Source organism: Somniosus microcephalus, chromosome 22 (assembly GCF_052327205.1).
Source record: "Somniosus microcephalus isolate GS21.2 chromosome 22, FLI_Smic_1.0, whole genome shotgun sequence".
NCBI classification, from domain to species: Eukaryota; Metazoa; Chordata; class Chondrichthyes; order Squaliformes; family Somniosidae; genus Somniosus; species Somniosus microcephalus.
The window spans coordinates 61531318-61555924 of NC_141008.1; the positions used below are offsets into that span (position 1 = coordinate 61531318).

General features: G+C 49.2%; 1 protein-coding gene across 1 annotated transcript in view; it reads left to right on the forward strand.

Annotated features, from left to right (window-relative positions):
• Window positions 1-24607, forward strand: part of heatr6 (HEAT repeat containing 6) — a 64888-nt gene that overhangs the window by 16828 nt on the left and 23453 nt on the right. The window contains exons 3-12 of the mRNA XM_085964918.1: window positions 7467-7607; window positions 9061-9176; window positions 10607-10721; window positions 14871-14972; window positions 15391-15531; window positions 18325-18617; window positions 19191-19368; window positions 20034-20240; window positions 20802-20901; window positions 24019-24371. Coding sequence (XP_085821044.1) covers window positions 7467-7607; window positions 9061-9176; window positions 10607-10721; window positions 14871-14972; window positions 15391-15531; window positions 18325-18617; window positions 19191-19368; window positions 20034-20240; window positions 20802-20901; window positions 24019-24371 — 1746 coding nt within the window. The remainder of the gene's footprint in view (window positions 1-7466; window positions 7608-9060; window positions 9177-10606; window positions 10722-14870; window positions 14973-15390; window positions 15532-18324; window positions 18618-19190; window positions 19369-20033; window positions 20241-20801; window positions 20902-24018; window positions 24372-24607) is intronic.

Here is a 24607-nt window from a genome sequence, read left to right on the forward strand (position 1 = left end):
CTGAATGGCCTGCTCCTGTTCTTATGTTCCCACGATAGGAAATGGTGTTAGAGGGCTACCCTGATGGCTTAGTTGGTAAATACACAACGCAGTGGAACTGAACCATCCTGATATGCAAAGCCACAGATTCAATCCCCACCATGTGCTAAGTTGGCTGGTGGTGGTATGGGTTTTACGATTGGACCCCGGAGAAGGAAAAAATTCAGCCAGGCTTCTGCTCTTGTGAACCCTGCTGGAAAGTGTCTGTGCGTGGACATTGGGTAAGACATGATGGGGCCCTGCCGTGGTGCCTTTCGCCTATCCCCCCCACCCCAACCCCCCACCCCCCGCACCTCGCCAATAGCTTGTGCTTGAACGTGGCCACTTGGTGGAAGTACCTATGAGGAGGATATCTGTGGAACCATATTCCAGCACGAGTTAATGCTTTCAGGAGGGAGATGTTCAACTCTTGGAGGTGCTGCGGGAAGGAGTTATGAGGCTGCTTCTCAACTTCCAACAAAGGCTGGAGAAACTTGGGCTTTTCAATCTTACATAAAGGCCACTGGGAGGGAATCTCTCAGAATCGTATAAGATATAGCAAATGGCATAGAAAAATAAATGCAGAACACTACGTCAAAGGATTAGGTCAGTAATCCCGCACTTCCAGATTGGAGAATTGAGGCTACAGTGAATAAGATCTGTAACTGTAAGCAAGCTACTCGCCTTTATTGTACCTTTTAGAAAGTCTTTATGCTTCTGAGAGTTGTTGCATTTAAAAGCATTGTCTATTCTGTTCAAAATGATGAGGGGTTTTGATAAAGGAAATTGGGAAAAACCATTACAACTGGTCGGTGAGTCATAGGAACAGCAGTAGGCCATTCATCCCCTCGTGTCTGTTCCACCATTCAGTTAGATCATAGCTGATCTGTATCTCAATTCCATTTACCCACCTAGGTTTCATATCCTTTAATACCCTTGCCTAACAAAAAACTATCAATTTCAGTTTTGAAATTTTCACTTGACCACCCCCAACACATTAATTATATCACCCCTTAATCTTCTATACTCGAGGGAATACAGGCCTAGTCTGTGCAACCTGTCCTCAGAATTTAACCCCGTTAGGCCCAGTATCATTCTGGTGAATCTGCGCTCCAGGGCCAGTTTATCCTTCCTGAGGGGCGGTGCCCAGAACTGAACACTACTTCAGATGCTGTCTGATATACCTATCAATTCATCCAATGAAAAGCGACGAGTTAAGAAAGTAACTATAGGTTTTTATTGGCTAAATAACAGAGCCCACCCTCGTGGGTGATCGGATCCAACAAGGAGGAATACCAGCCAGTCGACCACCTTTATACCTGGGCAGGTAGGTGGAGCCATGGGCGGAGTCAGCAGTGGTCAGCCCAGGTATAACAGTGTGACAAGAGGCGACCTCATATAGTGATACAACAGTGTGAACAGTGATAACCATAGAGTAACGATATAACAGTGATAATTATAGTGTAACGATAGTGAACGATAAAAGTGGTTTACCACATTCACCCCTTGTTTAGATTTGAGTCCAGCGGGGTGAAGTGTACTACCAGTTCTGGTATGTCAGTCTGTCCGGAGGCCTCGTAAGCCTTTCTGATCGTCGCAGTGGCGGTGTTGCATTATCCGGTGTTAATGCTGGTGTCTGCGTGGTCGGCGGAGGCTCGTGGGGTTCCGGCATGCCGTCTACCTCGGGTGGCATTGGGGGGGTGGTGGGGTTAACGGTGGTGTCTCAGGAGTGCCCGAGGGTGCGAGGTCTCGTAAGGAGACTGTGTCCTCCCGCCCGTCTGTGTATGCCACATAGGCGTACTGGGGGTTGGCGTGCAGGAGGTCCACCCTCTCGACCAGGGGGTCCGTTTTATGGGCCCTCGCGTGCTTTCGCAGCAAGACTGGCCCCGGAGAGGTCAGCCAGGTTGGTAGAGTGGTTCCCATAGTCGACTTCCTGGGGAAAACAAACATTCGTTCATGGGGGGTGGCGTTAATGGCAGTGCAAAGTAGTGACCGGATGGAATGCAGCGCTGCCGGGAGGACTTCCTGCCAGCGGGAGGTTGGGAGGCCCTTAGACTTTAAGGCTAAGAGGACGGCCTTCCATACCGTCGCGTTCTCTCTTTCCACCTGGCCGTTCCCTCGGGGGTTGTAGCTGGTGGTCCTGCTTGCGGCAATACCTCTCGCTAGTAGGAACTGACGGAGTTCCTCGCTCATGAAGGAGGCGCCCCGGTCACTATGTATATAGTTTGGGAACCCGAACAAGGCGAAGAGGTCGTTCAGGCATTTAATGACCGTGGTACTGGTCATGTCTGGGCAGGGGAAGGCAAAAGGGAAACTGGAGTACTCATCAACAATGTTGAGGAAGTACACATTGCGGTCAGAGGACGGGAGGGGCCCCTTAAAGTCGATGCTCAGGCGCTCGAAGGGGCGGGTAGCCTTGATCAGGCTTGCTCTGTCCGGCCTAAAGAAGTGCGGTTTGCACTCAGCACAGGTCTGGCAGTTCCTGGTCATGGTCCTGACCTCCTCGATGGAGTAGGGCAGGTTGCGGGCCTTAATGAAGTGGTAAAGTCTGGTGACCCCGGGGTGGCAGAGGTCGTTGTGGAGGGTCTGAAGTCTATCACTTTGCGTGCTGGCGCATGTAATTCGTGACAGAGCATCAGGGGGTTCGTTCAGCTTACCTGGCCGGTACAAGATATCATAATCGTAGGTGGAGAGCTCGATTCTCCACCTCAAGATCTTGTCATTCTTGATTTTGCCCCTCAGCTTGTTATTAAACATAAAAGCGACCGAACGCTGGTCGGTGAGGAGGGTAAATCGTTTGCCTGCCAGGTAATGCCTCCAGCGTCGTACCGCCTCCACAATTGCCTGGGCCTCCTTCTCGACCGACGAGTGTCGGATCTCAGGGCCCTGTAGGGTCCTTGAGAAGAAGGCCACTGGTCTCCCCTCCTGGTTAAGGGTAGCGGCTAGGGCGAAGTCGGATGCATCGCTCTCCACTTGGAAGGGGATGGACTCATCCACTGCGTGCATTGTGGCCTTGGCAATGTCTCCCTTAATGAGGGAGAAGGCTGCGCACGCTTCCTCCGTAAGGGGGAAGGATGTGGACTTCATGAGGGGTCTGGCTTTGTCTGCATAATTGGGCACCCATTGGGCATAGTAGGCGAAGAGCCCCAGGGTTCTCTTCAGAGCCTTTGGACAGTGGGGGAGGGGTAGCTCCATGAGGGGACGCATTCTTTCGGGGTCGGGGCCGATGACTCCGTTCTCTACTACACAGCCGAGGATGGCAAGGCGCGAGGTGTTAAACACACATTTCTCCTTATTGTAGGTGAGGTTCAGCCGTTGGGCCGTACGGAGGAATCTCTCCAGATTAACGTCATGGTCCTGCCGGTCGCGGCCGCAGATGGTGACGTTATCTAGGTAGGGGAACGTGGCGTGCAGCCCGTTCTGGTCAACCATCCGGTCCATCTCCCTTTGGAAGACCGAAACCCCGTTGGTGACGCCGAAGGGAACCCTAAGGAAGTGGTAGAGGCGGCCATTCGCCTTGAAGGCGGTATACTGGCGGTCCTCAGGGCGGATAGGGAGTTGGTGGTAGGCCGACTTAAGGTCGATGGTAGAGAATACTCGGTATTGTGCGATCTGATTGACCATATCAGATATGCGGGGAAGGGGGTATGCGTCCAGCTGGGTGTACCTGTTTATGGTCTGGCTGTAGTCGATGACCAGGCAGTTTTTATTGCCGGTCTTAACGACCACGACCTGGGCACGCCAGGGGCTGGTGCTCCCTTCGATGATGCCCTCCTTCAGGAGACGCTGCACCTCCGAGCTAATGAAAGCTCTGTCCCCGGCACTGTACCGCCTGCTCTTGGTAGCGACGGGTTTGCAGTCGGGGGTGAGGTTAGCGAACAGGGAAGGTGGCGGGACCTTGAGGGTGGATAGGCCGCAGGTGTTACGCGGTGGGCGGTTTAAAATCTGCTGGTTGTCGACTGTGAGTGGGGGGAGGGGTCCGCCGTATGCTAGCGTGACGCTTTGGAGGTGGGATTGGAAGTCTAGCCCTAGTAGGACGGCAGCGCATAGCTGGGGCAGGACGAGGAGTTTAAAATTTTTATACTCCGTACCCTTAACCGACAGGGTCACAACACAGTAGCCGCTGATGTCTGTGGCGTGGGACCTCGATGCCATCGAGATCCGGTTGCGCGTTGGTTGGACAGGGAGGGAGTAGTGGCTCACCGTGTCTGGGTGGATGAAACTCTCCGTGCTTCCGCTGTCGAACAGGCAGGTCGTGGCGTGGCCGTTTACTTTGATGTCCATCATGGACTTGGACAGGTGATGCAGGCGGGCTTGGTCCAGTGTGACGGAGGCTAGTGTATAGCTGAGCGAGTTGCTGTAGTCTGCGGGTGAGGCGGTAGTCAGGTCTAGAGGCACGGTGGCGGTCGAGCGTGGTGGGTAAAATGGCGTCTCCCACGAGGTTGGACAAAATGGCGGAGAAGATGGCTGCCCCCGTAACTCACATGAGGCACTGCTGGTGTCGGTTGCCTGGATCAAAGATGGCCGCCCCATGACTCACATGTGGGGATGCTGGCCTCTGTTGCCTTGATGGAAGATGGCCGCCCCCACAGCTCGCATGAGGCACTGCTGGCCTCTGTTGATCCCCCTCTGCAGGCCTTTGCGAAGTGGCCTTTCTTCAAGCAGGTCGAGCAGGTCGCGTTTTTGGCAGGGCAGCGCGACCTCGGGTGTTTCGCCTGGCTGCAGAAGAAGCAGCCGGCGGCCCGATCGCGGGGGTCCGATGTCGGAGCCGGTACCGGGGGTGGCGGTCTCGATCGGGTCCGGGACGCCGACGCTGAGGTAGGTCCCAGGGGGGTTGCTGCGGGGGGTATTGCGGTCGGGGTCGGTCCCATGTCCCAGGGTCGCGAGTTACAGTACCTTGAGTATGCCTCGAGGTCCCGATGGGCCACTTCTAGAGAGCGAGCGAGGGCTGCAGCTTTGTCCAGGTCGAGGTCCTTTGCTTCCAGTAGTCTTTGCCGTGAGTAGTCGGACCGCAGGCCTTTCACGAAGGCATCGCGGACATTGTCTTCAGTATTTTCTGCCGCCGTTACCGCTTTAAAGTTACAGTCTCTGCCGAGTGCTTGTAGCACCCGTAGAAATTCATCCACGGGCTCTCCTGGCTGTTGCGGGCGGGACCTTAGGAGGTGTCTGGCATACATGGAATTTACCGGGCTCTGGTACTGTCTTTTCAGCCGGTTGATGGCGTCCTCGTATGTTTTAAGGTCCCGGATGAGTGCGAATACTTTAGGGCTCAGTTGGGCGGTCAGAACTCTTAGCTTGGATCTCTGAGGCACGCCGGATTCTCCCAGGTAGGACTCGAAACAGCTCAGCCAGTGTTCGAAGTCGAGGGCTGAGTTTGCTGCCTGTGGGTTTAGATCCAGGTACGGTGGTCGGAGGGCTCGCAGCCAAGCTGGCTGCTGTGGCTGTTGTAGCTCGGCGTCTGGCTGGTCGTTTTGCTGCTCGCTTTGCTGCTCAGGGAACGACATTTTAAAATTTAGCCAATAAAATTGATATACCTATCAATTCATCCAATGAAAAGCGACGAGTTAAGAAAGTAACTATAGGTTTTTATTGGCTAAATAACAGAGCCCACCCTCGTGGGTGATCGGATCCAACAAGGAGGAATACCAGCCAGTCGACCACCTTTATACCTGGGCAGGTAGGTGGAGCCATGGGCGGAGTCAGCAGTGGTCAGCCCAGGTATAACAGCGTGACAAGAGGCGACCTCATATAGTGATACAACAGTGTGAACAGTGATAACCATAGAGTAACGATATAACAGTGATAACTATAGTGTAACGATAGTGAACGATAAAAGAGGTTTACCACACTGTCTAACCAGAGCTTTATACAACTGCAGCATAACTTCCACCCCTTTGTGTTCCAGCCCCCGAGAGATGAAGGCCAACATTCCGTTAGCCTTTTAAATTATTTTTTGTACCTGTCCACTAACTTTTAGTGATTTCTATACATGGACCCCGAAATCTCTCTGCTCACTCCAAGTTCCTAGCTTCTCACCATTTAGAAAATACCTTGATCTATCTTTCTTGGGTCCAAAGTCGATGACTGCGCACTTCCCCACGTTGAACTCCATCTGCCACAGTTTTGCCCACTCACTTAATCTGTCAGTGTCCCTTTGCAACTTTCTGCTGCCATTTACACTATTTACTGTGCCACCTAACCGTGTCGTCAGCAAACTCCGATATACTGCTCTCTATTCCTTCATCTACGTTATTGATAAATACAATGAAAAGCTGAGGCCCTGGTATAGATCCCCTGGGGACACCGCCAGTGTTCCCTCTTTTATTTTTTTGGTGCGCGGTCCCTTTAAGTGGCTGCGCGGCTCATTTCACATTTTCGTGCACGCGCGGTTTCTCCCATATAAAAGCCGGCGAGCGGCCTGCGCGGAACTTCCAGACCGCTGCGCAGCTTAGCGGGAACTTTGGCCACCGCTAGTCACATCCTGCCAATTGGAGTACGTACCCATTATCCCTACTTCCTGCCTCCGAACGAATTCTCTACCCATGTCAGTAGGATGTCTCCTGTTCCATGCACTTTCATTTTTGCTAACGTCTCTTGTGTGGAACCTTGTCGAATGCCTTCTGGAAGTCCATATGAATAACATCCATGGATGCTCCCTTATCTACCATGTTAGTAACCTCCTCAAAAAATTCATCTAGGCTAGTTAGACATGACTTACCTTTACAACTCGATACTGGCTCTCTCTGATCAGTTCATATTTGTCCAAGTGATAACGGTAACTAGAGAACATCAATTTAAGATCTTCCCCAACAGAACAAGGGGAGAAGCCAGAAGATTTTTTCCTGTAGCGGGCTGTTAAGACAACGACAACAACAACAACTTGTATTTATATAGCGCCTTTAACGTAGTAAAACGTCCCAATGCTCTGCACAGGAGTATTTTAAAGGCAAAAAATTTGACACCGAGCCACATAAGGATAAATTGGGGCAGGTGACCAAAAGCTTGGTCAAAGAGGTAGGTTTTAAGGAGCGTCTTAAAGGAAGAAAGAGAGGTAGCAAGGCGGAGAGGTTTAGGCAGGGAATTCCAGACCTTAGGGTCTAGGCAACAGAAGGCACGGCCGCCAATGGTTGAGCGATTATAATCAGGGATGCGCAAGAGGGCAGAATTAGAGGAGCGCAGATATCTCGGCGGGGGGGGGAAGGGGGGCTGTGTGGCTGAAGGAGATTACATGGAATGTCCTACTCGAAACAATGCTGGAAGAATAACCCCTAATAGCTATTAAAAGGGAAGTGGATAAATACTTAACATTTTTTTTAAAGGGGATTAAGTGGCTCGCTCTTTGAGAGAGCTGTCGGGTGAGCAGCCAATCTGTTTTCAGTGCAGTTGGTTGAGGGAGGAATCTTGGCCAAGACACTTGGAGAACTCATTACTTTTTGCTGTGTCCCAAGGTGACGGTGGATGAGCAGAGCTTGGAGCTTCTTCTCTCCTACTGCATCCGAGCGCTGCAGCAGTGCAACTCCTGGACTCACGTGGAAATACTGCAGGCGGTGGCTGCTCTCGTCTATGGCAATGGGCCACGGTGTCAGAAGGTACGTTTGGGTTTTTTTTTTGTTTAAGAGGAAAGCTGTGTTGCAGGCCTCCTCTGCTGGCTAAGACGGTGTGGAGCAGAGCTATGCAGACCAGGGTGGGGGGGGTGGGGTTTGAATCCTGGTCTGTGCTCGGTTAAATGAGTAAACGAACCAGAGGGGGAGATGATCTTGCGCAGCGAGGTGTTGTAATCTGGGCTGCGCTGCCTGAAAGTGCGGTGGAAGCAGATTCACTAGTAACTTTCAAAAGGGAACTGGATATGTAATTGAAAAGGGGAAAAAAAATCGCAGGGGTATGGGGATCGAGCAGGGAGCGGGACTAATCGGATAACACTTTCTAAAGAGCCGGCGCAGGCACGATGGGCCGAATGGCCTCCTCCAGTGCTGTGTGGTTCTATGAACACGTTCGGGAGAAGAGGAGAGGGGAGAAATTCGACCCAAGTAAAAAAATAAAAAATAAATAAATAAATAAATAAAATTCAGATGCCGAGATTTTGGTTTACCTGTTCATATTAATAATGAATGCTATTGAACTCCTGTCGAACCAGTTTTATGTGTTGCCATGGAGATGGATTTTTTTTTTGAAAATCCGCAGCAGGTCTGTCAGCATCTGAAAAAAGAAGTCCGCTTACTGTTTCGGGCAGAGACCATTTATCTGAACTGGGCCTAATCAGACCAAGGTACCCAGAACTCTCGTGGCTCGGTCGTGCCGCCTGAAGTGCGGCCGGGTGGAACCTCCGTCCACCGCTACGTTCCCATGGTGACACCATCCCAAATCCTGGGGATGGTGTCAATTTAGCTAAAAGGGCAGGTTCCCGGGCCTCTTGCCCTGTGAAGGCAGCAGAAACTCAGACCCGACACACTGGTACTCCGAGAGGGGAAGCCATAGGATTGGATCGGTAGGAATTTTTTTTTCTTTTACATTTTCCCCCCCGAAGGAACAGAAGGACCCTTTGAGAAACGGTGCAATATTGGAGCCCTCGGCAGACATACTCCTGCTGGTGTGATTCTGGTAGCAGTCACAGGGAAGCCCAGCACACTCCCAAAACTGTTGCCGGCACATGAGGAGGGACAAGTGGAAGAAGAAAGCACATCCCTAATTTGGATTTTCTGTGCAATTTAAATAGGGCGGAAATGCTCCCCCAAATTCTTCCACAAGTCTGGCAGAGTTCGTTTGCCCCCCCCCCTGCTTTCAGGGCCAGATTTTCTACTTTGGGCCTCCAGCTAAAATGGCATCCTGCAAATTTCTCCTTGCAAATGCTGACAGGCCTGCTGCCTATTTCCTGCATTTCCCAGTTTTATGTCTGCATTACTGTGGTCCAAAGTAGATTTATTTTTTGTTGCCTTGCAGGCCTTTTGAACACGGTGCCGAGAGGCACACAGATCTGTAACTCGATTCAGTTAAGGTTGCTGACAGATCCCAGATGTGATTTTGTATTTTGTGTTTTTCTTCCAGTTCCTTCCAGACCTGCTTGGAAAAAATGGAATCTTGCTGCAGCTCAGCGCACCGACCCAGCCAGATGTGGACCTGCGGCGGGCCGCTGTGTACTGCATGGCCAATCTCTGTCTTGGGTAGACTTTCAAATCTTAAGTACTTTGACGGGGGTTAATTCAGAATTCAACAAACATCAAACCCTCAAATCCCTTATTTTCCTCACTGGCCTGTGCAATTTTAAGCAATGGAAGGGTAGAAGGAAGGAAGGGAGTGATAGAATTTAGGGAAGTTCTTCTCCAAAGACCACCATCAAAGGTTCTCCATGGTTGGCTGGCAAGAGATGAGTTTGCACAGAATGAAACAGCCTGTTTACCACAGAGAAGCACTGCGATGCTCCATCTAGTGGTCAAGCTGGAGAATTGTTTGAACTCACAGCCAATATTCCTCTAAATTGTTTTTGTGTGCGCGGTACCTTTATGTGCGGTATCTTAGAGGGAACAGCTCGTGTGTGACCTGCATGGTACCTTCCCGACTGCTGCGCATCTACACACGTGCGCAACTTAGAGGGAACATTGCCCACAGCCCTGTTACTGTGAATTTTGCATTAAATTTTCTGACTATGAAATCATGCCTGGTTTTGTAGTTACTGGGCATGGCAGTGCAGTTTTGTATTTTTTATTTTATTTATTCATTCACGGGATGTGGGTGTCGCTGGCGAGGCCAGCATTTATTGCCCATCCCTAGTTGCCCTTGAGAAGGTGGTGGTGAGCTGCCTTCTTGAACAGCTGCAGTCCGTGTGGTGAAGGTACTCCCACAGTGCTGTTAGGGAGGGAGTTCCAGGATTTTGACCCAGCGAAGATGAAGGAACGGTAATATATTTCCAAGTCAGGATGGTGTGTGACATGGAGGGGATCTTGGAGGTGGTGGTGTTCCCATGTGCCTGCTGCCCTTGTCCTTCTAGGTGGTAGAGGTCACGGGTTTGGGAGGTGCTGCCGAAGAAGCCTTGGTGAGTTGCTGCAGTGCATCTTGTAGCTGGTACACACTGCAGCCACGGTACGCCGGTGGTGGAGGGAGATTTCACTGGTATGCAACGGGGGGGGGGTTAGCGGATGCACTCGTAGCAAGCAATATTGATCATCATTCCTTCAAAATTCAGTTCAATTCTGCTTATGTAAAGGGATGCAGATCAGGTGGGACACGTACCTGTCCCATATTCCAACCCTACCCACCCCCCCCCCCCCCCCAACCTGACCCGCTATAGAAACAGCCTTCAAGCCCGAGGAACCTTGGGCCCTGTGTGTTCGTGGCAGCTGGCCATAGCAAATTTGGCAGGTTTATCTCGCCTGCCGTTGCCAGCTGCATGCACCTCGCACATAAGTTGTCAGCAACACGAGCATAATATAAAAGCATTTTAAACGATTCTCCTACTTTAGAAAGGGAGGAATAAATTCACACCTCATTGACTGCAGTAGGTTTATTATAAATTGAGAATCTATATCCGTGATATGTGCAGGCTGTTGGGGTGCACTAACAATCTTCATGAATTGCTTCATTTTCTTGCTGATAGTGTACCTGGACAGCCTTACCTGGAGGAACAGTACAAAGCTGTGTCTCTGCAGACCTTTCTCATTGTGATGAGGAACCCGAAGGCTCCTGAAGTTGATGATGTTACGGTTTGTAAGGTAAATCGCCAGTACGTATCTAGGGGCGCAGTTACACATTTATTTTTGAGTTGCTGCAATGCAGTTTGGCTTCTGCTGCTAAGTAGCTGATTGCTGAGAGGTGCATTTTAAACAGCCAGGATGACATGCCCTCTTGCCTTTCCCTCCTGTCCGGCAGGGAGGTACCTGGCCTCCACTTGATGCCTCACCATGACGGCAAGGTTGTGGGGTCAAGTCCCACTCCAGAGACTTGAGCACAAAACACTAGGCTGACACTCCAGTGCGGTGCTGCGGGAGTGCTGCACTGTCGGAGGTGCCGTCTTTCCGATGAGGCATCAAACCGAGGCCCCGTCTGCTCTCTCAGATGGACGTAAAAGATCCCATGGCATTATTCAAAGAAGAGCAGGGGAGTTCTCCCAGTGTCCTGGCCAACATTTATCCCTCAACCAACACCTAAAACAGATGATCTGTTCATTTATTTCATTGCTGTTTGTGGGAGTTTGCTTTGCACAAATTGGCTGTTTTGATTCCTACATTACAACAGTAAGTGTACTTCATTAGTTGTAAAGCGTTTTGGGAAATCCTGAGGTCAAGAAAGGCACTATATATCAATTTTTACGAGCTCTCCGTGTGAGGAATCACCGACACGAGCCAGCAATGGAAGCTCATGTCTGTGCTCTGAAGACATTCACAATTTAATGGTCAGAAGCACTGCTCTTGACGCCTAGATTATGATTCATAACCAGGGACAGCCTGCTTTATAACATGGGTGTTGCTAGCTGTGCATTGTATTCTGCAGCTGTCAGTCTCAGGCCAGTAGCACCACATAAATGGTTAAGCTTCTCGCCCCGCTTTCTTGCCTCTCTCCCTGCCCCTAGACCACTGACACAGACCAAGTGGCTGACTGCTGGGAGGTGCAGTTGACTGGCTGGACCTCTGATTATTCCCTCTGTTCCAGTGGGGATGTTACCTGACCTCCACTTGTTTCCTCGCTACGAGAACTTTGCTTTGATTGTGAGCTCACCCTGTGAGAAATCGTGGTTATTGAGCCGGCCATTGCAGTGCCTCCAATTTGCTCTCTCAACAGCCAGAACTTTTCTAAGTTAACTCCCTTGCTTTGTATTCACTTCCACTCAGCAAGCGGGTCACAATGTTTCCGTTCACATAGATTGAGGGAAGTGCCCGTGATGCGATGAAAAGCCTCTAATGTACAATAATGTTCCAAAGTGTATCATGTGGGATGCTGATATGCACAAGGACTCTAACTACAGAATTTGTTATTAAACAAAGTCATGCTCTATGGGTTGACGGAGAAAATAACTTTTCGAGGAGTGAGCAGTCATAGGGGGATAAATTGGGTGGCGCCCATTTTGAGGCGCTAACGTCACTGTGGCGCTAATTTTAGCACCCCGAAAAAGTTAGCGCCTCTCCGCCGTAAATTCAGTAGTAGCGCCCCAAGCAGGAGGTGGGGCACTACTGGAAAGCACGCCACCTCCTGCTTGCGAGCGCTACTACTGAATTTCACGGTGCTACGTGCAGTAGCGCCGCGATATTACAGGCCCCCTCCCCTGATGAGCGGGGTGCCGGCTTAGCGATCGCGGCCGGCACCCCGCATAAAAAAAGTGAAAGGGGGCAGGTGCTGGCAGTCGGCCAAAATAAAAATGGCCGCCCAACACCTACGCTTTAAGTAGCGCCGCTGCCGCTGCAAAACAACCCCCCCTGATCCTGTCCGACATATCGTCCGGCGATAGGTCAGGGGGGCGCAAGGGAAGTTTACTGCCGGGGCGCTGTGCGCGGCGATGAGATCAGCGGCGCCGGGCGCTACCGGCTGCCGCTAACCTTCCCGCTGAATTTCGCGGGAGGTGTTAGCGGCGCCGCGCCCGGGTGCTAGGGGATTTGCGCCCCGTTAGCGCCCTCCAGGGGCACTAACGAGAGGTGCAAACCAACCCAATTTTTCCCCCATAAAGTCACGACTGGGTTAAGTTGATCCTCACAGTTGACTGTGCACTCAACCTGTTGTGCATGAAGCAGTTTGAGAAAGAACACAGTTGTAATCGTGCCACCAATCTTTTTTGAGTGCACTTGCCAAATTTTCACTGCCTGTGAAGAGCAGCTTAGTTGAGCGCCACCAAAGGCTTAGCTGGTTAAGGTTTGGAATAACAAGAGGCACACAGATGGATAAAGTCCCAGTGCGTGTGTGTGTGTGTGTGTGTGTGTGTGTGTCTCTCACAGAGAACAGCAACTTGGGACAAGAAACTGGCAGGTATCTGGTACCAATTGAGCTGCATCCAGCAGGGAGTCGGTGCCTTCTGGAGAGGAACAGAGAAAGGGAAGCTTAGCAGAGTTAATGATGGCTGTTAGTAACCCAATATTCTCCACTAACTTTGCGATCTGAAGTTCCATGGACAACTACCGGAATTGAAAGAGATAAAAATGGAGTCTGAGTTTACACCATTTTACCTTCTGAAAAAGAGTAGCAGTTATCAAAGGTTGTGTGAGTCTGATCCTGATCCGTCTTTCGGATGAGCCTAAACTGAGGTCCCATCTGCCCTCTAAGGTGGACGTAAAAGATCCCATGGCACTATTTCGAAAAAGAGCAGGGGTGTTATCCCTGGTGTCCTGGGGCCAATACTTAACCCCAAACCAACACCACTAAAAAACAGATTATCTGGCCATTATCACATTGCTGTTTGTGGGAGCTTGCTGTGCGCAGATTGGCTGCCGCGTTCCCTACGTTACAACAGTGACTCCACTTCAGGAGTACTTCATTGGCGGTGAAGTGCTTTGGGACGTCCCGGGGTCGTGAAAGGCGCTATATAAATGCAAGTCTTTTTCTTTCGGTCCTCGCCCAACATCCGCAATATGTGCACTTTCCAAGAGGTGTCGCTGGATAGCGACCAGGAGCCGAAAGCATGGCGCTTTTTTTGTTGTTGTCCCTCCCTAGTCTGAGCTTATATGGACCAGTACCACAGCAGGTGATGCATCTACCCATTGAGGCACTAAAGGGAGCCTGAAAGCATTTCTATCGAGACTTTTTAAGCAGGGGATCTTTGTGCATTTGTTTTGCATTTTGGTTTTTTTCTGTCTGCAGTACTTGGGTCTCTGACATGGTCCCAGAGAGTGGTGGCCTGGGGCTGATTCTTGCTCTGATTTTTATGGTGAGGTTCCTGGCCTCCTTACAACAGTATAGCTAAGATTTGGCATGTAGTAATGTTGGCACTGACTGTTTCCCAGTGCCCTGGCACCATGTGTTAGTGCCCCAACTCACCATACCACTGTACTCCATAGTGTCAGCTGTGGCTCAGTGGGTAGCACCCTCGCCTCTGAGTCAGATGGTTGTGGGTTCAAGGCCCACTCCAGAGACTTGAGCACATAAAGCTAGGCTGACACTCCAGTGCAGTGCTGAGGGAGTGCTGCACTGTCTGAGGTGCCGTCTTTCGGATGAGACGTTAAACTGGCGCCCTGTCTGCTCTCAGTGGATGTAAAAGATCCCATGGCACTACAGGAAACTTTGGTTTATCCGGAGGTTGTATGTCTGGAATACTCGATCTAATGGCAAAAATCAGGAGCCGTTTTTTTAGATCTCGTTCTTTTTTTTTCCCAGTCAGCCACTGCAAGGTCTGTAGCTATAGCAACAGCTTCAGCTAGAGACGCTTGCAGCTGCAGCCGAGTCTATAGAAGCTGTTGCTAAGCAACAGTGTTTGTTGTCAGATACGGAGATGAAAACCTCCGTATGCTTCAACATTAACTTTGTATGTCCGGCAGTTTTGATAGATCGGCAACACGCCGGCCCCGTCGCTGCCGGATATCACAAAGTTTCCTGTATTTCGAAGAAGAGCAGGGGCATTATCCCTGGTGTCCTGGCCAATACTTATCCCTCAACCACCATCACTAAAAAACCAGATTATCTGGTCATTATCACATTGCTGTTTGTGGGAGCTTGCTGTGCGCAAATTGGCTGCTGCGTTTCCTACATTACAACAGTGACTGCACCTCAAAGTACTTCATTGGCTGTAAAGCGCTTTGGGCTGTCCGGTGGTCGTGAAAGGTGCTATATAAATGCAAGTCTTTCTTTCATTTTAACCTCTTATATCTTAATATCACCATGGAGATTCTGAATCCTATATATTCTTTGGTAGACAAATAATTTGGTTGCAATTCTTGTTTCAGTTGTTGCAAAATGCACTGAAGGGCATCCATTCCATTCTGAATGCAGGAAGAATGAATGTGGCACAAACTGACCTACTGGGGACTATCCTGGCAGTTTTAAAGGTAAATGGATGTAAATTAACAACAGATTAATATTGTATTCATGGCCTGACTCTGGTTGAGCAATTTCTTTGTTAATAGAGAAACTAGATCTATAGAGAAGAATCATTGCTGGCCAGTACTTAACCCACACAACACGTCCTTGGTTTAATTATATGATTTAAACAGGAGCCTTGTATCCACAATGGAACTGACACATTGGAGTGAACCAGGGTAAGATGAACCCCTGCAGTGTGCCCACTCTGAAGTGTTGCGGCTGGAGTTTGCAGTCTCCCGAGAGACTGTGATGATGGGGCGGTCTGTTTTACCTCCAACCTCCATTGCATGTTAGCCAAAGTGAGGGTTAGCTTGATGTGCAGACTACAGTTACTGTATCTCCTAACCAAGTGTCTTATTTTTTCTTCTGTCCGTTTCGTCCCAGACATACATGTTCTACGGTTTTCCAGGCGTGAACATTGAAGTCCCTGCGGTTCTTTACCCAGCCCCTCTGCCTCAGTATGAAGCCAGCTCGCCCACTAAGGATCAAGCAGGAGGGGCTACAAACTCTTCAAAGCAAGTGGGGGTAATGACATATTTTCAATAACACAAAGCTTGCTGTTGCGTGGATTTCGGGATGAAAGACATCACAAATCTCGAGATGCCTTTGTTAGTCTAACCAAGTGGCGCTTGCTGCACTGGAGCTCCGTGTTAGAAAGCAGTAACCCATCAAGAGGGGTAATTCTAACTACGGGCGATGGTGTAACATGGCCGCCTATTCTAAACCCAGCCCGATTTTTCTCTTCCGTTTCAATCCGGTTGGGATGTATAATGGGCAGCTAAGACGACATTGCCCATTTTTTAACACCGTCGCCCGTTTAGTTAAAATGACTCCCAAAGTGTTCAGCTGCTGTCTTAGACCATGAGGGTGAAGCCTGAAACATCCCACCAAAGAAAAAGATTAAGTGGTCCGTCATCTCGGTGCTGATTGTGAGATCTTGCTGTGTGCAAGATGGCTGCTGTGTGTGCCTACATAATAAGGCACAGCACTTTAAAGTTACGTGTTGTATGTGAAGCACTCATTTCTGAGAAACATGATCAGGTGCTCTATAAATATCAGTATTTATTTTCTCATTTCCTGGACCCCGGTTGCGTTATGTGGAATCGGTGGGGTGTTTTACAAGTTTATTTTCCATTGGTTTAACATAAGAACATAAGAAATAGGAGCAGGAGTAGGCCATTTGGCCCCTCGAGCCTGCTCCGCCATTCAATGAGATCATGGCCGATCTGATCTTGGCCTCAACTCCACTCTCCCCACAACCCTTGCCTCCCATGCTCAAAAATCTGTCTATCTCCACCTTGAATATATTCAATGACCCAGCCTCCACACTCTCTGGGGTAGAGAATTCCAAAGATTCACGACCCTCTGAGAAGAAATTCCTCCTCCTCTCCGTTCCAAATGGGCGGCCCCTTATTCCGAAACCATGGCCCCCAGTTCTAGATCTCCCCACGAGGGGAAACATCCTCCCTGCATCCACCCTGTCAAGTCCCCCCCCAGAATCCCATGTTTCAATAAGATCACCTCTCATTCCTCCAAACTCCAATGAGTATAGGCCCAACCGGCTCAACCCTTCCTCATAAGACAACCCCTTCATCTCAGGAATCAACCTAGTGAACCTTCTCTGAACTGCCTCCAAACTGCACGCAGTATTCTAGATGCGGTCCCACCAGCGCCCTGTACAGTTGTAGCAAGACCTCCCCTCTTTTATACTCCAGCCCCCTTGCAACAAAGGCCAACATTCCATCTGCCTTCCTAATTACTTGCTGTACCTGCATGCTAACTTTTTGTGTTTCATGTACGAGGACCCCCAGATCCCTCTGTACCGCAGCATTCTGTAGTCTCTCTCCATTTAAAAAATAATTTGCTTTTTTATTCTTCCTACCAAAGTGGATAACCTCACATTATACACCATCTGCCAGATCAGGTACATAGAAACATAGAAGATAGGAGCAGGAGTAGGCCATTCGGCCCTTCGAGCCTGCTCCGCCATTCAACGAGATCATGGCTGATCATCCAAACCCTAGCACCCGGTCCCTACACTGCCAGCCATCCCACCCAAGCCGTAACCCCGTAACCCCACGTATTTAATCCCCCCTAACCAGTCTGTTGCAGGACAATGGAGAGCAGGGTCCCGCAATTGAATCCTGTATTTTCAACCAATGTCGTGCCTGGTTTTACTTCGCTGGGGAGCTGCTTCCCCTATACCAGTGTTACTAAAAGGCCACTGGTGGCTGTAAAGGGCCATGTTTTGGACAGACGTCAGGAAATGTCTCTTTACACAGCGGGCGAACAGCTGGGCGAAGTTGTCAGGATGGTTGGTTGGACTCATTTAAGATACAGTGAGATGCTGTTGTAGGAAGATGGCAGGGTGAGCCGGAAGGATGAGATCAAATGGACCAAAGAACCTTTTTTAAAAAAAATCAAAACCTATCTTGAGGTGAAGCACAGGTGGGCTCCAAGTGGCCCTAGGCCATATTATGAGTATCAGTGCTGTCTACTTTTTGTTTTATTTCAACAGGAAGTGATCTTTCAGTTTCCTTACAGGCAGAAGTAAGTTGGCTTCCTTCACTTACCTCATCCATCAGTTTTCATTATGCAAATAACTGGAAGGATTGTAGGCTGTCGGCTTCGATTTTCTCCCTCAGTGATTTGATTTTCTGATTAGTGAAGTCTAACTGCACTGACAGCAACTGCGTCTACTATTTAAGATGTCTGTCGGAAGAATTATGGAGTGGAAATTGATTAAATTAGAACAGCATGTTCACACACACGCACACACATGAAATTGGAGCTGAAGTCGTTGTTACTGAATAATTCTGCTCCAAAGGTGATGATAGAGCTCCCCCAATGATTCAGTGGGTAAGTGCACCAGCAAGTGCTCAACTGAACAATACAGACGTGGAAGATCCCAGGTCTGTGTGACATTAACTGATCTCAACCCAAGGCTTGTTGATAAGGGCACTAGAAATTGGCTTTGAAAAGCCTGGGCGAGGGAGGAGGAAAGTCGGCCAGGGTTCTCGCTCAGGAGGCGGTCCAGCTATGAATCCCACAGAGTTGAAGAGGCCCCTGATACTTGCTGTCAGCTCTCATAAATGAAGAATGGCCACTTGGAGGGTTGCTTGCACCCACAAAACCATTCTCCAGCCTCCAAGGAAGGAGGGATGAGAGGTAGGAAAAAAAACACAAGTGGCCTATACATTCAAGCTGAAGTATAGATTAGGAAATATGTTGAAGGAAAGTAGGTCAATCAGAAACAGAAAGTGTTGCTGGTTTTTTTTTTTTTAAAGTATATATTTTTAATTTTCTGCTCTTAAAAAGCATAAGAAAAAGAAATCTCGATCCAAAAACAAGAAGGAACAATTGGAGGAACAAAAGGAAGACCAGAGAGACACCGCACAGCCAGAACTGCTCCATGGACCAGAGAGTGGGAGGCAGAGAGGAGGCGAGTCAACTCTCGGCCTCCTCCAGGGACCAAAGACCTATTCTAACAGGACAGTGCCTTCCTTGGGTGAAAAAGATCCTTCGAATTCCTTCTATCCTAACTGGAAAAAAATAAATAGTTCTGACTCTGAGTATTCAGATACTGAAGGAGGAATCCAGAGCAAACTGAGGTGAGTGTTCTATTGATCTGTTTGGTATTTATTAAAATCTAAAATGTTCTTGTATTGAACGTCCTACTTTGGTTTCAACATACAAATAAGTCAAATGCTGTCGCTTCTATATAAAACATCTGTAATGTTTCTGGGACTAAACATCAGACAGAATTAGAAGCGTACAAAGTGCTGTCACGCGCAAGCTCAAAGTGAAGGCAACCTTCTCATTATGAATATTTAGCATAAAAATGCATTGCATTGTTCTGCCCAATTAAAGTCAGTCACAGGCCATTACACTGGAACCTTTATTACTGAGTGCTAGTTGCTGAATTTGGAGTGCTCCCCACAGCTAATGATTAAGATCAATAGGACCATTTTTCATCTTTGCGTTCCTGACGAGGAGCCATGCCTGCTGAAAGCACATATCAAAAAGATTTAGTGCATTGTGCCCCTGAATTCCCAACATGTGCTCCACGGGGCTATCCAGCAGTCAGTATCTTTTTAGGAGAGGAGGAGGTGCAAGGGGAAATATTAGAAGGGAGACGGAAATAAAAGAAGTATATTCCTACAATTTTTCCTCCTGATTTATAGATCATTTCAAGGGAAAGTCCGCCAGGGGGCTTTAGCCTGCTTCCTTTCAACTATAAAATCAATAGAGAAGAAAGTTCTGTATGGCTACTGGTCATCATTCATTGCAGATGCTCCTGGCATTGGAAGCCCACAAGCGGTGTCCTTGATGACCATTGCTCTGAAAGATCCATCACCAAAGGTAAGGGATCTGCACGTCTTTCCGTTGGACAGCAACGTGATTTGTTTTGGAATTTATTTTCTTATTTTCTGCGTTGCCTTTACACCCTGTAGTTTGAATCCAGTCCCAAATTAGATCCCAAGCTATGAAGAAACAATGAGGGAGGAATTCACCTTGCTGTGCTGACCTGAGGCCCAAGCCAGGAGATCACTGGATAATGATCAGGAGTGGGAACCTGGACTGATCTTTCTCCTCTAGCCCAGGGCGTGCCACTACTGCCACACTGACCCGAGATCAGTTAGCTCAGAACAAACCAAGAATCGAGCCTGGGGCTTTCCTGACCTGCATGGTTTCTAGTTTGTGTCCCCCGAGCCCTGGCAATCTGGCCTTCAAAGGCCAGACAGCGTAGTCCCTCTTACTTGCTGGTTTGTCCTCTTTGAATTTTGTGGGTCTGCAAATTTGGGATCTGTTAACTTTAGCACTGTTGCTTCATTATTGGATAAATTCTAAATCAGAACGTCAAAACCTGTTCGTATCCGCAACTTGATGGGAATGTTGATTTAAACATTATATGTGGCCCGAGGGCATGTGTAACAATTCTATGTGGCTTGCAGGTAAAAGCTTGGACTCCGCAGAACTAAGTTTAAAGGGATGAGCTACTGAAGTGTAATTTTTATGTTTGTCAGGTCCGTGCTGGTGCCCTCCAAGTTTTATCGGCCATCTTGGAAGGATCGAAGCAGTTCCTGTCTGTCGCAGAAGACACCAACGATCACCGAAGAGCCTTCACACCTTTCTCTGCAATCTTGGCTTCCAGCATCCGGGAGCTTCATCGATGCCTGCTGCTTGCCCTAGTGGCGGAATCCTCCCCACAGACACTCACACAGATAATCAAGGTAAAGCAGAGCTATTCCTTCTACAACCAGGAGCACTTACTCTTTTTAGTCGTCTTCAGCACTTGACTTCACAAATGCCCAAGCTGGTTTTGACTGTAGTGAATAGTGGCAGATGTCTCATTTGCACCGTTTGGCTTTCCGAAACACTCCTGTGATTTAAGGATCGGTATTTTGCCTATTGATGTGTGCTGATGTTTGTGTTTTGGTCCAGTATACATTGGCGCTTTCATTATCTACCAGCATTTTCATATGACAGAGCCTTGTGAAGATGTTGGTAATTGCGCATCCTACCAACAGACACACACCTACTTGCCAGTATTTCATCCTATTTTTTGGTGAATAAGTGTCGGCTTAGCTCGTCAATATGCTCGCTTCCGAGTCAAAAGGTTGTGGGTTCAAGTCCGACTCTAGGACTTGAGCACATAATCTAGGGTTCAGTGTGGTAACGAGAGTGCTGCATTGTTGGAGGTGCCATCTTTCAGATGAAATGTGTAGCTGAGGCCTTATTATTCAGTTGAATGTTTTGATCTCCAAATTTTTTTCTGTTCTTTTTTGAATCAGTGCCTTGCTAATTTGGTAACCAATGTGCCATACAATCGCCTCAAACCAGGACTCCTTACCCGTGTTTGGAACCACATTAAACCGTACAACCGCCGCAGAGGTTTGTGTATCTGATTTATTTATTACTTTATTTATTGATTTATATGCTTACTAGTAGATCTCCACAGTGTTGCTCGTTGGCCAAGTAGTAGAAGCTTGGAGGCAAGTAGGAATGATGGACTGAGGCAGGAAGGAAAGAAAGAACTTGTATTTATGTAGTGCTTTTCAGGACATCACAAACTGCTTCACAGCCAATGAAGTACTTTTGAAGTGTAGTCACTGTTTTAATGTAGGAGAGGCAGGCAGGCGCTCCGACCCTTTCCGGGACAGGAGGCGCGTGGAGTGAAAGGTCGGTCGGGAAGGAGAGGTGGAAAATGAGAGAGCCGGCAGATCAGGTGTGGAATTAAGTTCGGATCTTTAACTTGTGTCTTGTCTTTTTCTACATTCCCCTGGGTGTAAGTGGGGAACTATTCTGGTGGCTGAAAGGGAGGTTTTTTTTTCAATCCTCGTAGTATCTGGTTGTTTTATCACAGTAGAAACAGTGAGACAGTCAGAAAACTGGGACATGAACCTACACTGAACCAATCAGGAAGTTCACTTCAGACACAGAAAAATATTACATAGACAGACAAAAGAAATTAATGTAGACTCCCCCTGCCCATCACCACCAACTACCATATGTATTTCTTGTTATTTTAGATTTTATCCTTATTATTTTTCTCACTCACTTAATGTTCTGCGTCGTTCCCTGGCTGAGATAGTGGGCGGGTGATCTACTCCCAGGCCTCTACCAGTCCAGCTCTCTAACTGACTGCTGGAACCTGAGAGCATCCATGAGTTGTTTTCATTTAAAAAAAAAAAAATCTCCCTCTGTATCCTTCATACAGTTTGCACCGGCTGTATTCAGGGCAGCCCAATTTTGAAAAGGGGTCTCAAACAGGCCCCCTATTTGCATATGCAAATCACCTAATGCCTGTTGCAGGCACGGACACTGGACGCCTCATGTTCTGCCTTTACCAATATGGCGGGTGGCGCACTTCCGCCACATAATCGTGCGCGCCCCACCGCCATATTGGATGCTTGGGTGCCCATTTTGCACCTGGAAAACCGTGAGCGGCACCGTCGAATTTCTAGGCCGCTGACTCTTGCCATGGTATGGTTCCATGGACACCAGGTGACCTAAGTGACCGTTCTTCATGTGAGTCTAGACATTAAGGGGGTAATTTTAACGTGGGGCAGTGGGTGGGATTGGGTGCGGGTGGGGGTTAAATGGGCAAAAAATGAAAGCGTGTCCGGAAGCCGGCTCCAACCCGTCGACTTGCGGCTTTTACTCAGGTGGGACAAGGGGCGGGCAGCCAACCCGTTTCCAGAAGGCGGGTTGGCATTTTAAACATGTTAATGAGGCTGGACGCCTCGAAATTAACCTGCTTTGTAGGTTTAATAGTGGACGGCCGGGTTTCCCGGGCCTCGGGGAAACCTGGCAGCTGCAGCGAGGCGAGGATAGCCTTGGGGAACGCTCCTTGTGGGCCAGGAGGAGTAGGAGTGTTTCCTCCCACCCGCCCAAGATCACCCACCACACCCTCAGGATCGGACCACCCCCAGGATCGGGGAACTGACTCCCACCCCCACCCCCCCCCCCCCCCCCCCAACCCGAGATCGGGGAACAGACCCGCCCCCCCCCCCCCCCCCCCACCCCCCTTGGGAGTAGACCTTTTCCCTCTTTCCCCCGGTGTCGGGGATCAGACCTACCTGGTCCTGCGGCCTCGTCGCCAGCGTTCCAAGCCTGACTGGAAGCCAAACCTGTCAATCAGACCGACTTCCGGGCGGGGAACCTATTGGCAACGAAAGACGCACGCTGTGGAGTTTAAATCCACAGATTTCCCGGTTTCCCACACGCTACTGAGACACCCTGCTTCCAGCCCGTTAAAATTTTCCCCTAAGGGTCAGCAGATGATTTGATCATGGGGCACTTCACAGATGCAGTTCCCGCTTTCGTGCACATTTCCAGCAGAAGTCTCTGGATAATGATCAGAATGGGAACCTTGACTTAATTTTCTTTTAGGTCCTCCCTAGTCCAGGTACAGGAAACTTTCGATTTACCGGCACCTAAATAACCGGAAATCTCGGTTAACCGGCAAAATTCAGGAGTAGGTTCATACTTCATATTACTTGCCTTCCTCCATCTGTTGCTGTGCAAGGGTGTGACTGCAGCTGTTGCTAAGCTACAGAGACGCTTGTAACTTGTGGCCATTGTTCTGAACCTGTTGCTAAGCAACAGGGTTTGTTGCTTTATACGGAGCTCTCAGCTCTCGTATCACAGATCACAGAATCCCCACAGTGCAGATAGAGGCCATTTCGGCCCATCGAGCCTGCACCGACACACATTCCACCCTATCCCCGTAACCCCACGTATTTAATCCCCTAACACTAAGGGTCAATTTATCATAGCCAAATCAACCTAACCCGCACATCTTTGGACTGTGGGAGGAAACCGGAGCACCCGGAGGAAACCCACGCAGACACAGGGAGAATGTGCAAACTCCACACAGACAGTCGCCCGAGGCCGGATTTGAACCCGGGTCCCTGGCGCTGTGAGGCAACAGTGCTAACCACTATGCCACTATAGCGCGGTGATCCGGATTATTTGATGAACCAGCACCACGTCGGTGCCGGATTAAAAAAAAGTTTCCTGTACACAGAAGCCAAATGTTGTTGTGTCCCTACCACCGGCTTGGTCTGGACTGCAGAGGCAAAACCCCCGCAAATCAGCCGGGGTTTCTGCTAATGCTCCCTATCTAATGGCTCCTACTGGGAAGTGCACGTGTGTATATGTTGGACACAGTCGGGCTCTGCTGTGATTTCTCTCTTGGCCAAATGGCCTGCCAGCACTCACTATCCAGGCTTGCACAATGTCAATGGTCACTTATGCGAGGTACCAGAAATTTGACTTGGAACCTGCCTGGTCTGGATGGGTCAGTACCACACTGGGTGGTGCATTTACCCACTGAATCATCAGAGAGCTGGCACTGCCCAAGTTATCATTTGTATATCAGACAATTTCAGTTGTACAATCAGTCACAAACTTTGATTCTGTCTCCAATTTTGGGAAAGCTGATTGATTGTCCGTGTTTTTAAATCTTCAGAACTATTGTGCTTTTTTTCCCCCCTTAAACTTCAGATGTCAATGTGCGTGTGTGCAGCCTGACTTTGCTTGGGGCTATCGTTTCTGTCCAGGCTCCTCTTCCCGAGGTATATCTGCTCTTGCAGCAGCCCAGCTCTTCAGGCCTCTCGAACAGCGGCTCAGGGACACCCCACCGCCTCAGCGACACCGAGTCCTGGCGAAAACCCCAACAAACTGGAAGCCGTGATGGAGATATGGAGAGCCCAGTGTTTGAGCTCTGCTGGCTGATTCAGTTGTGCATTTCCATCATTACCTTACCAAAGCAGGAACCGTATTCCGATAGTGACACCAATACAGGGGCAGCGAGTAGCTTGTATGAACCCTCTCCAGTGCGAGTCGAAGCACTGCAGGTGAGGCCTTACCTCTTGGTGCGTTGATTGCAGAACTGGCTTTTATTTTTAAATCTAAGCTCTTTATAATTTGTTTATTCCTTGCTCGCTCTTCTCCGATTTTCCTTTGCTCTAGTCTCCCTTTCCCAAACTTGAGTTCTGAATGGGGCTCCTGAGGCCTGATCCAAGCTGGAGTTTTGAGGTGGCTCCACTTCAGTCCCCTTTCAAGATTACCGCTTGGGCACTGCTCCATTTGA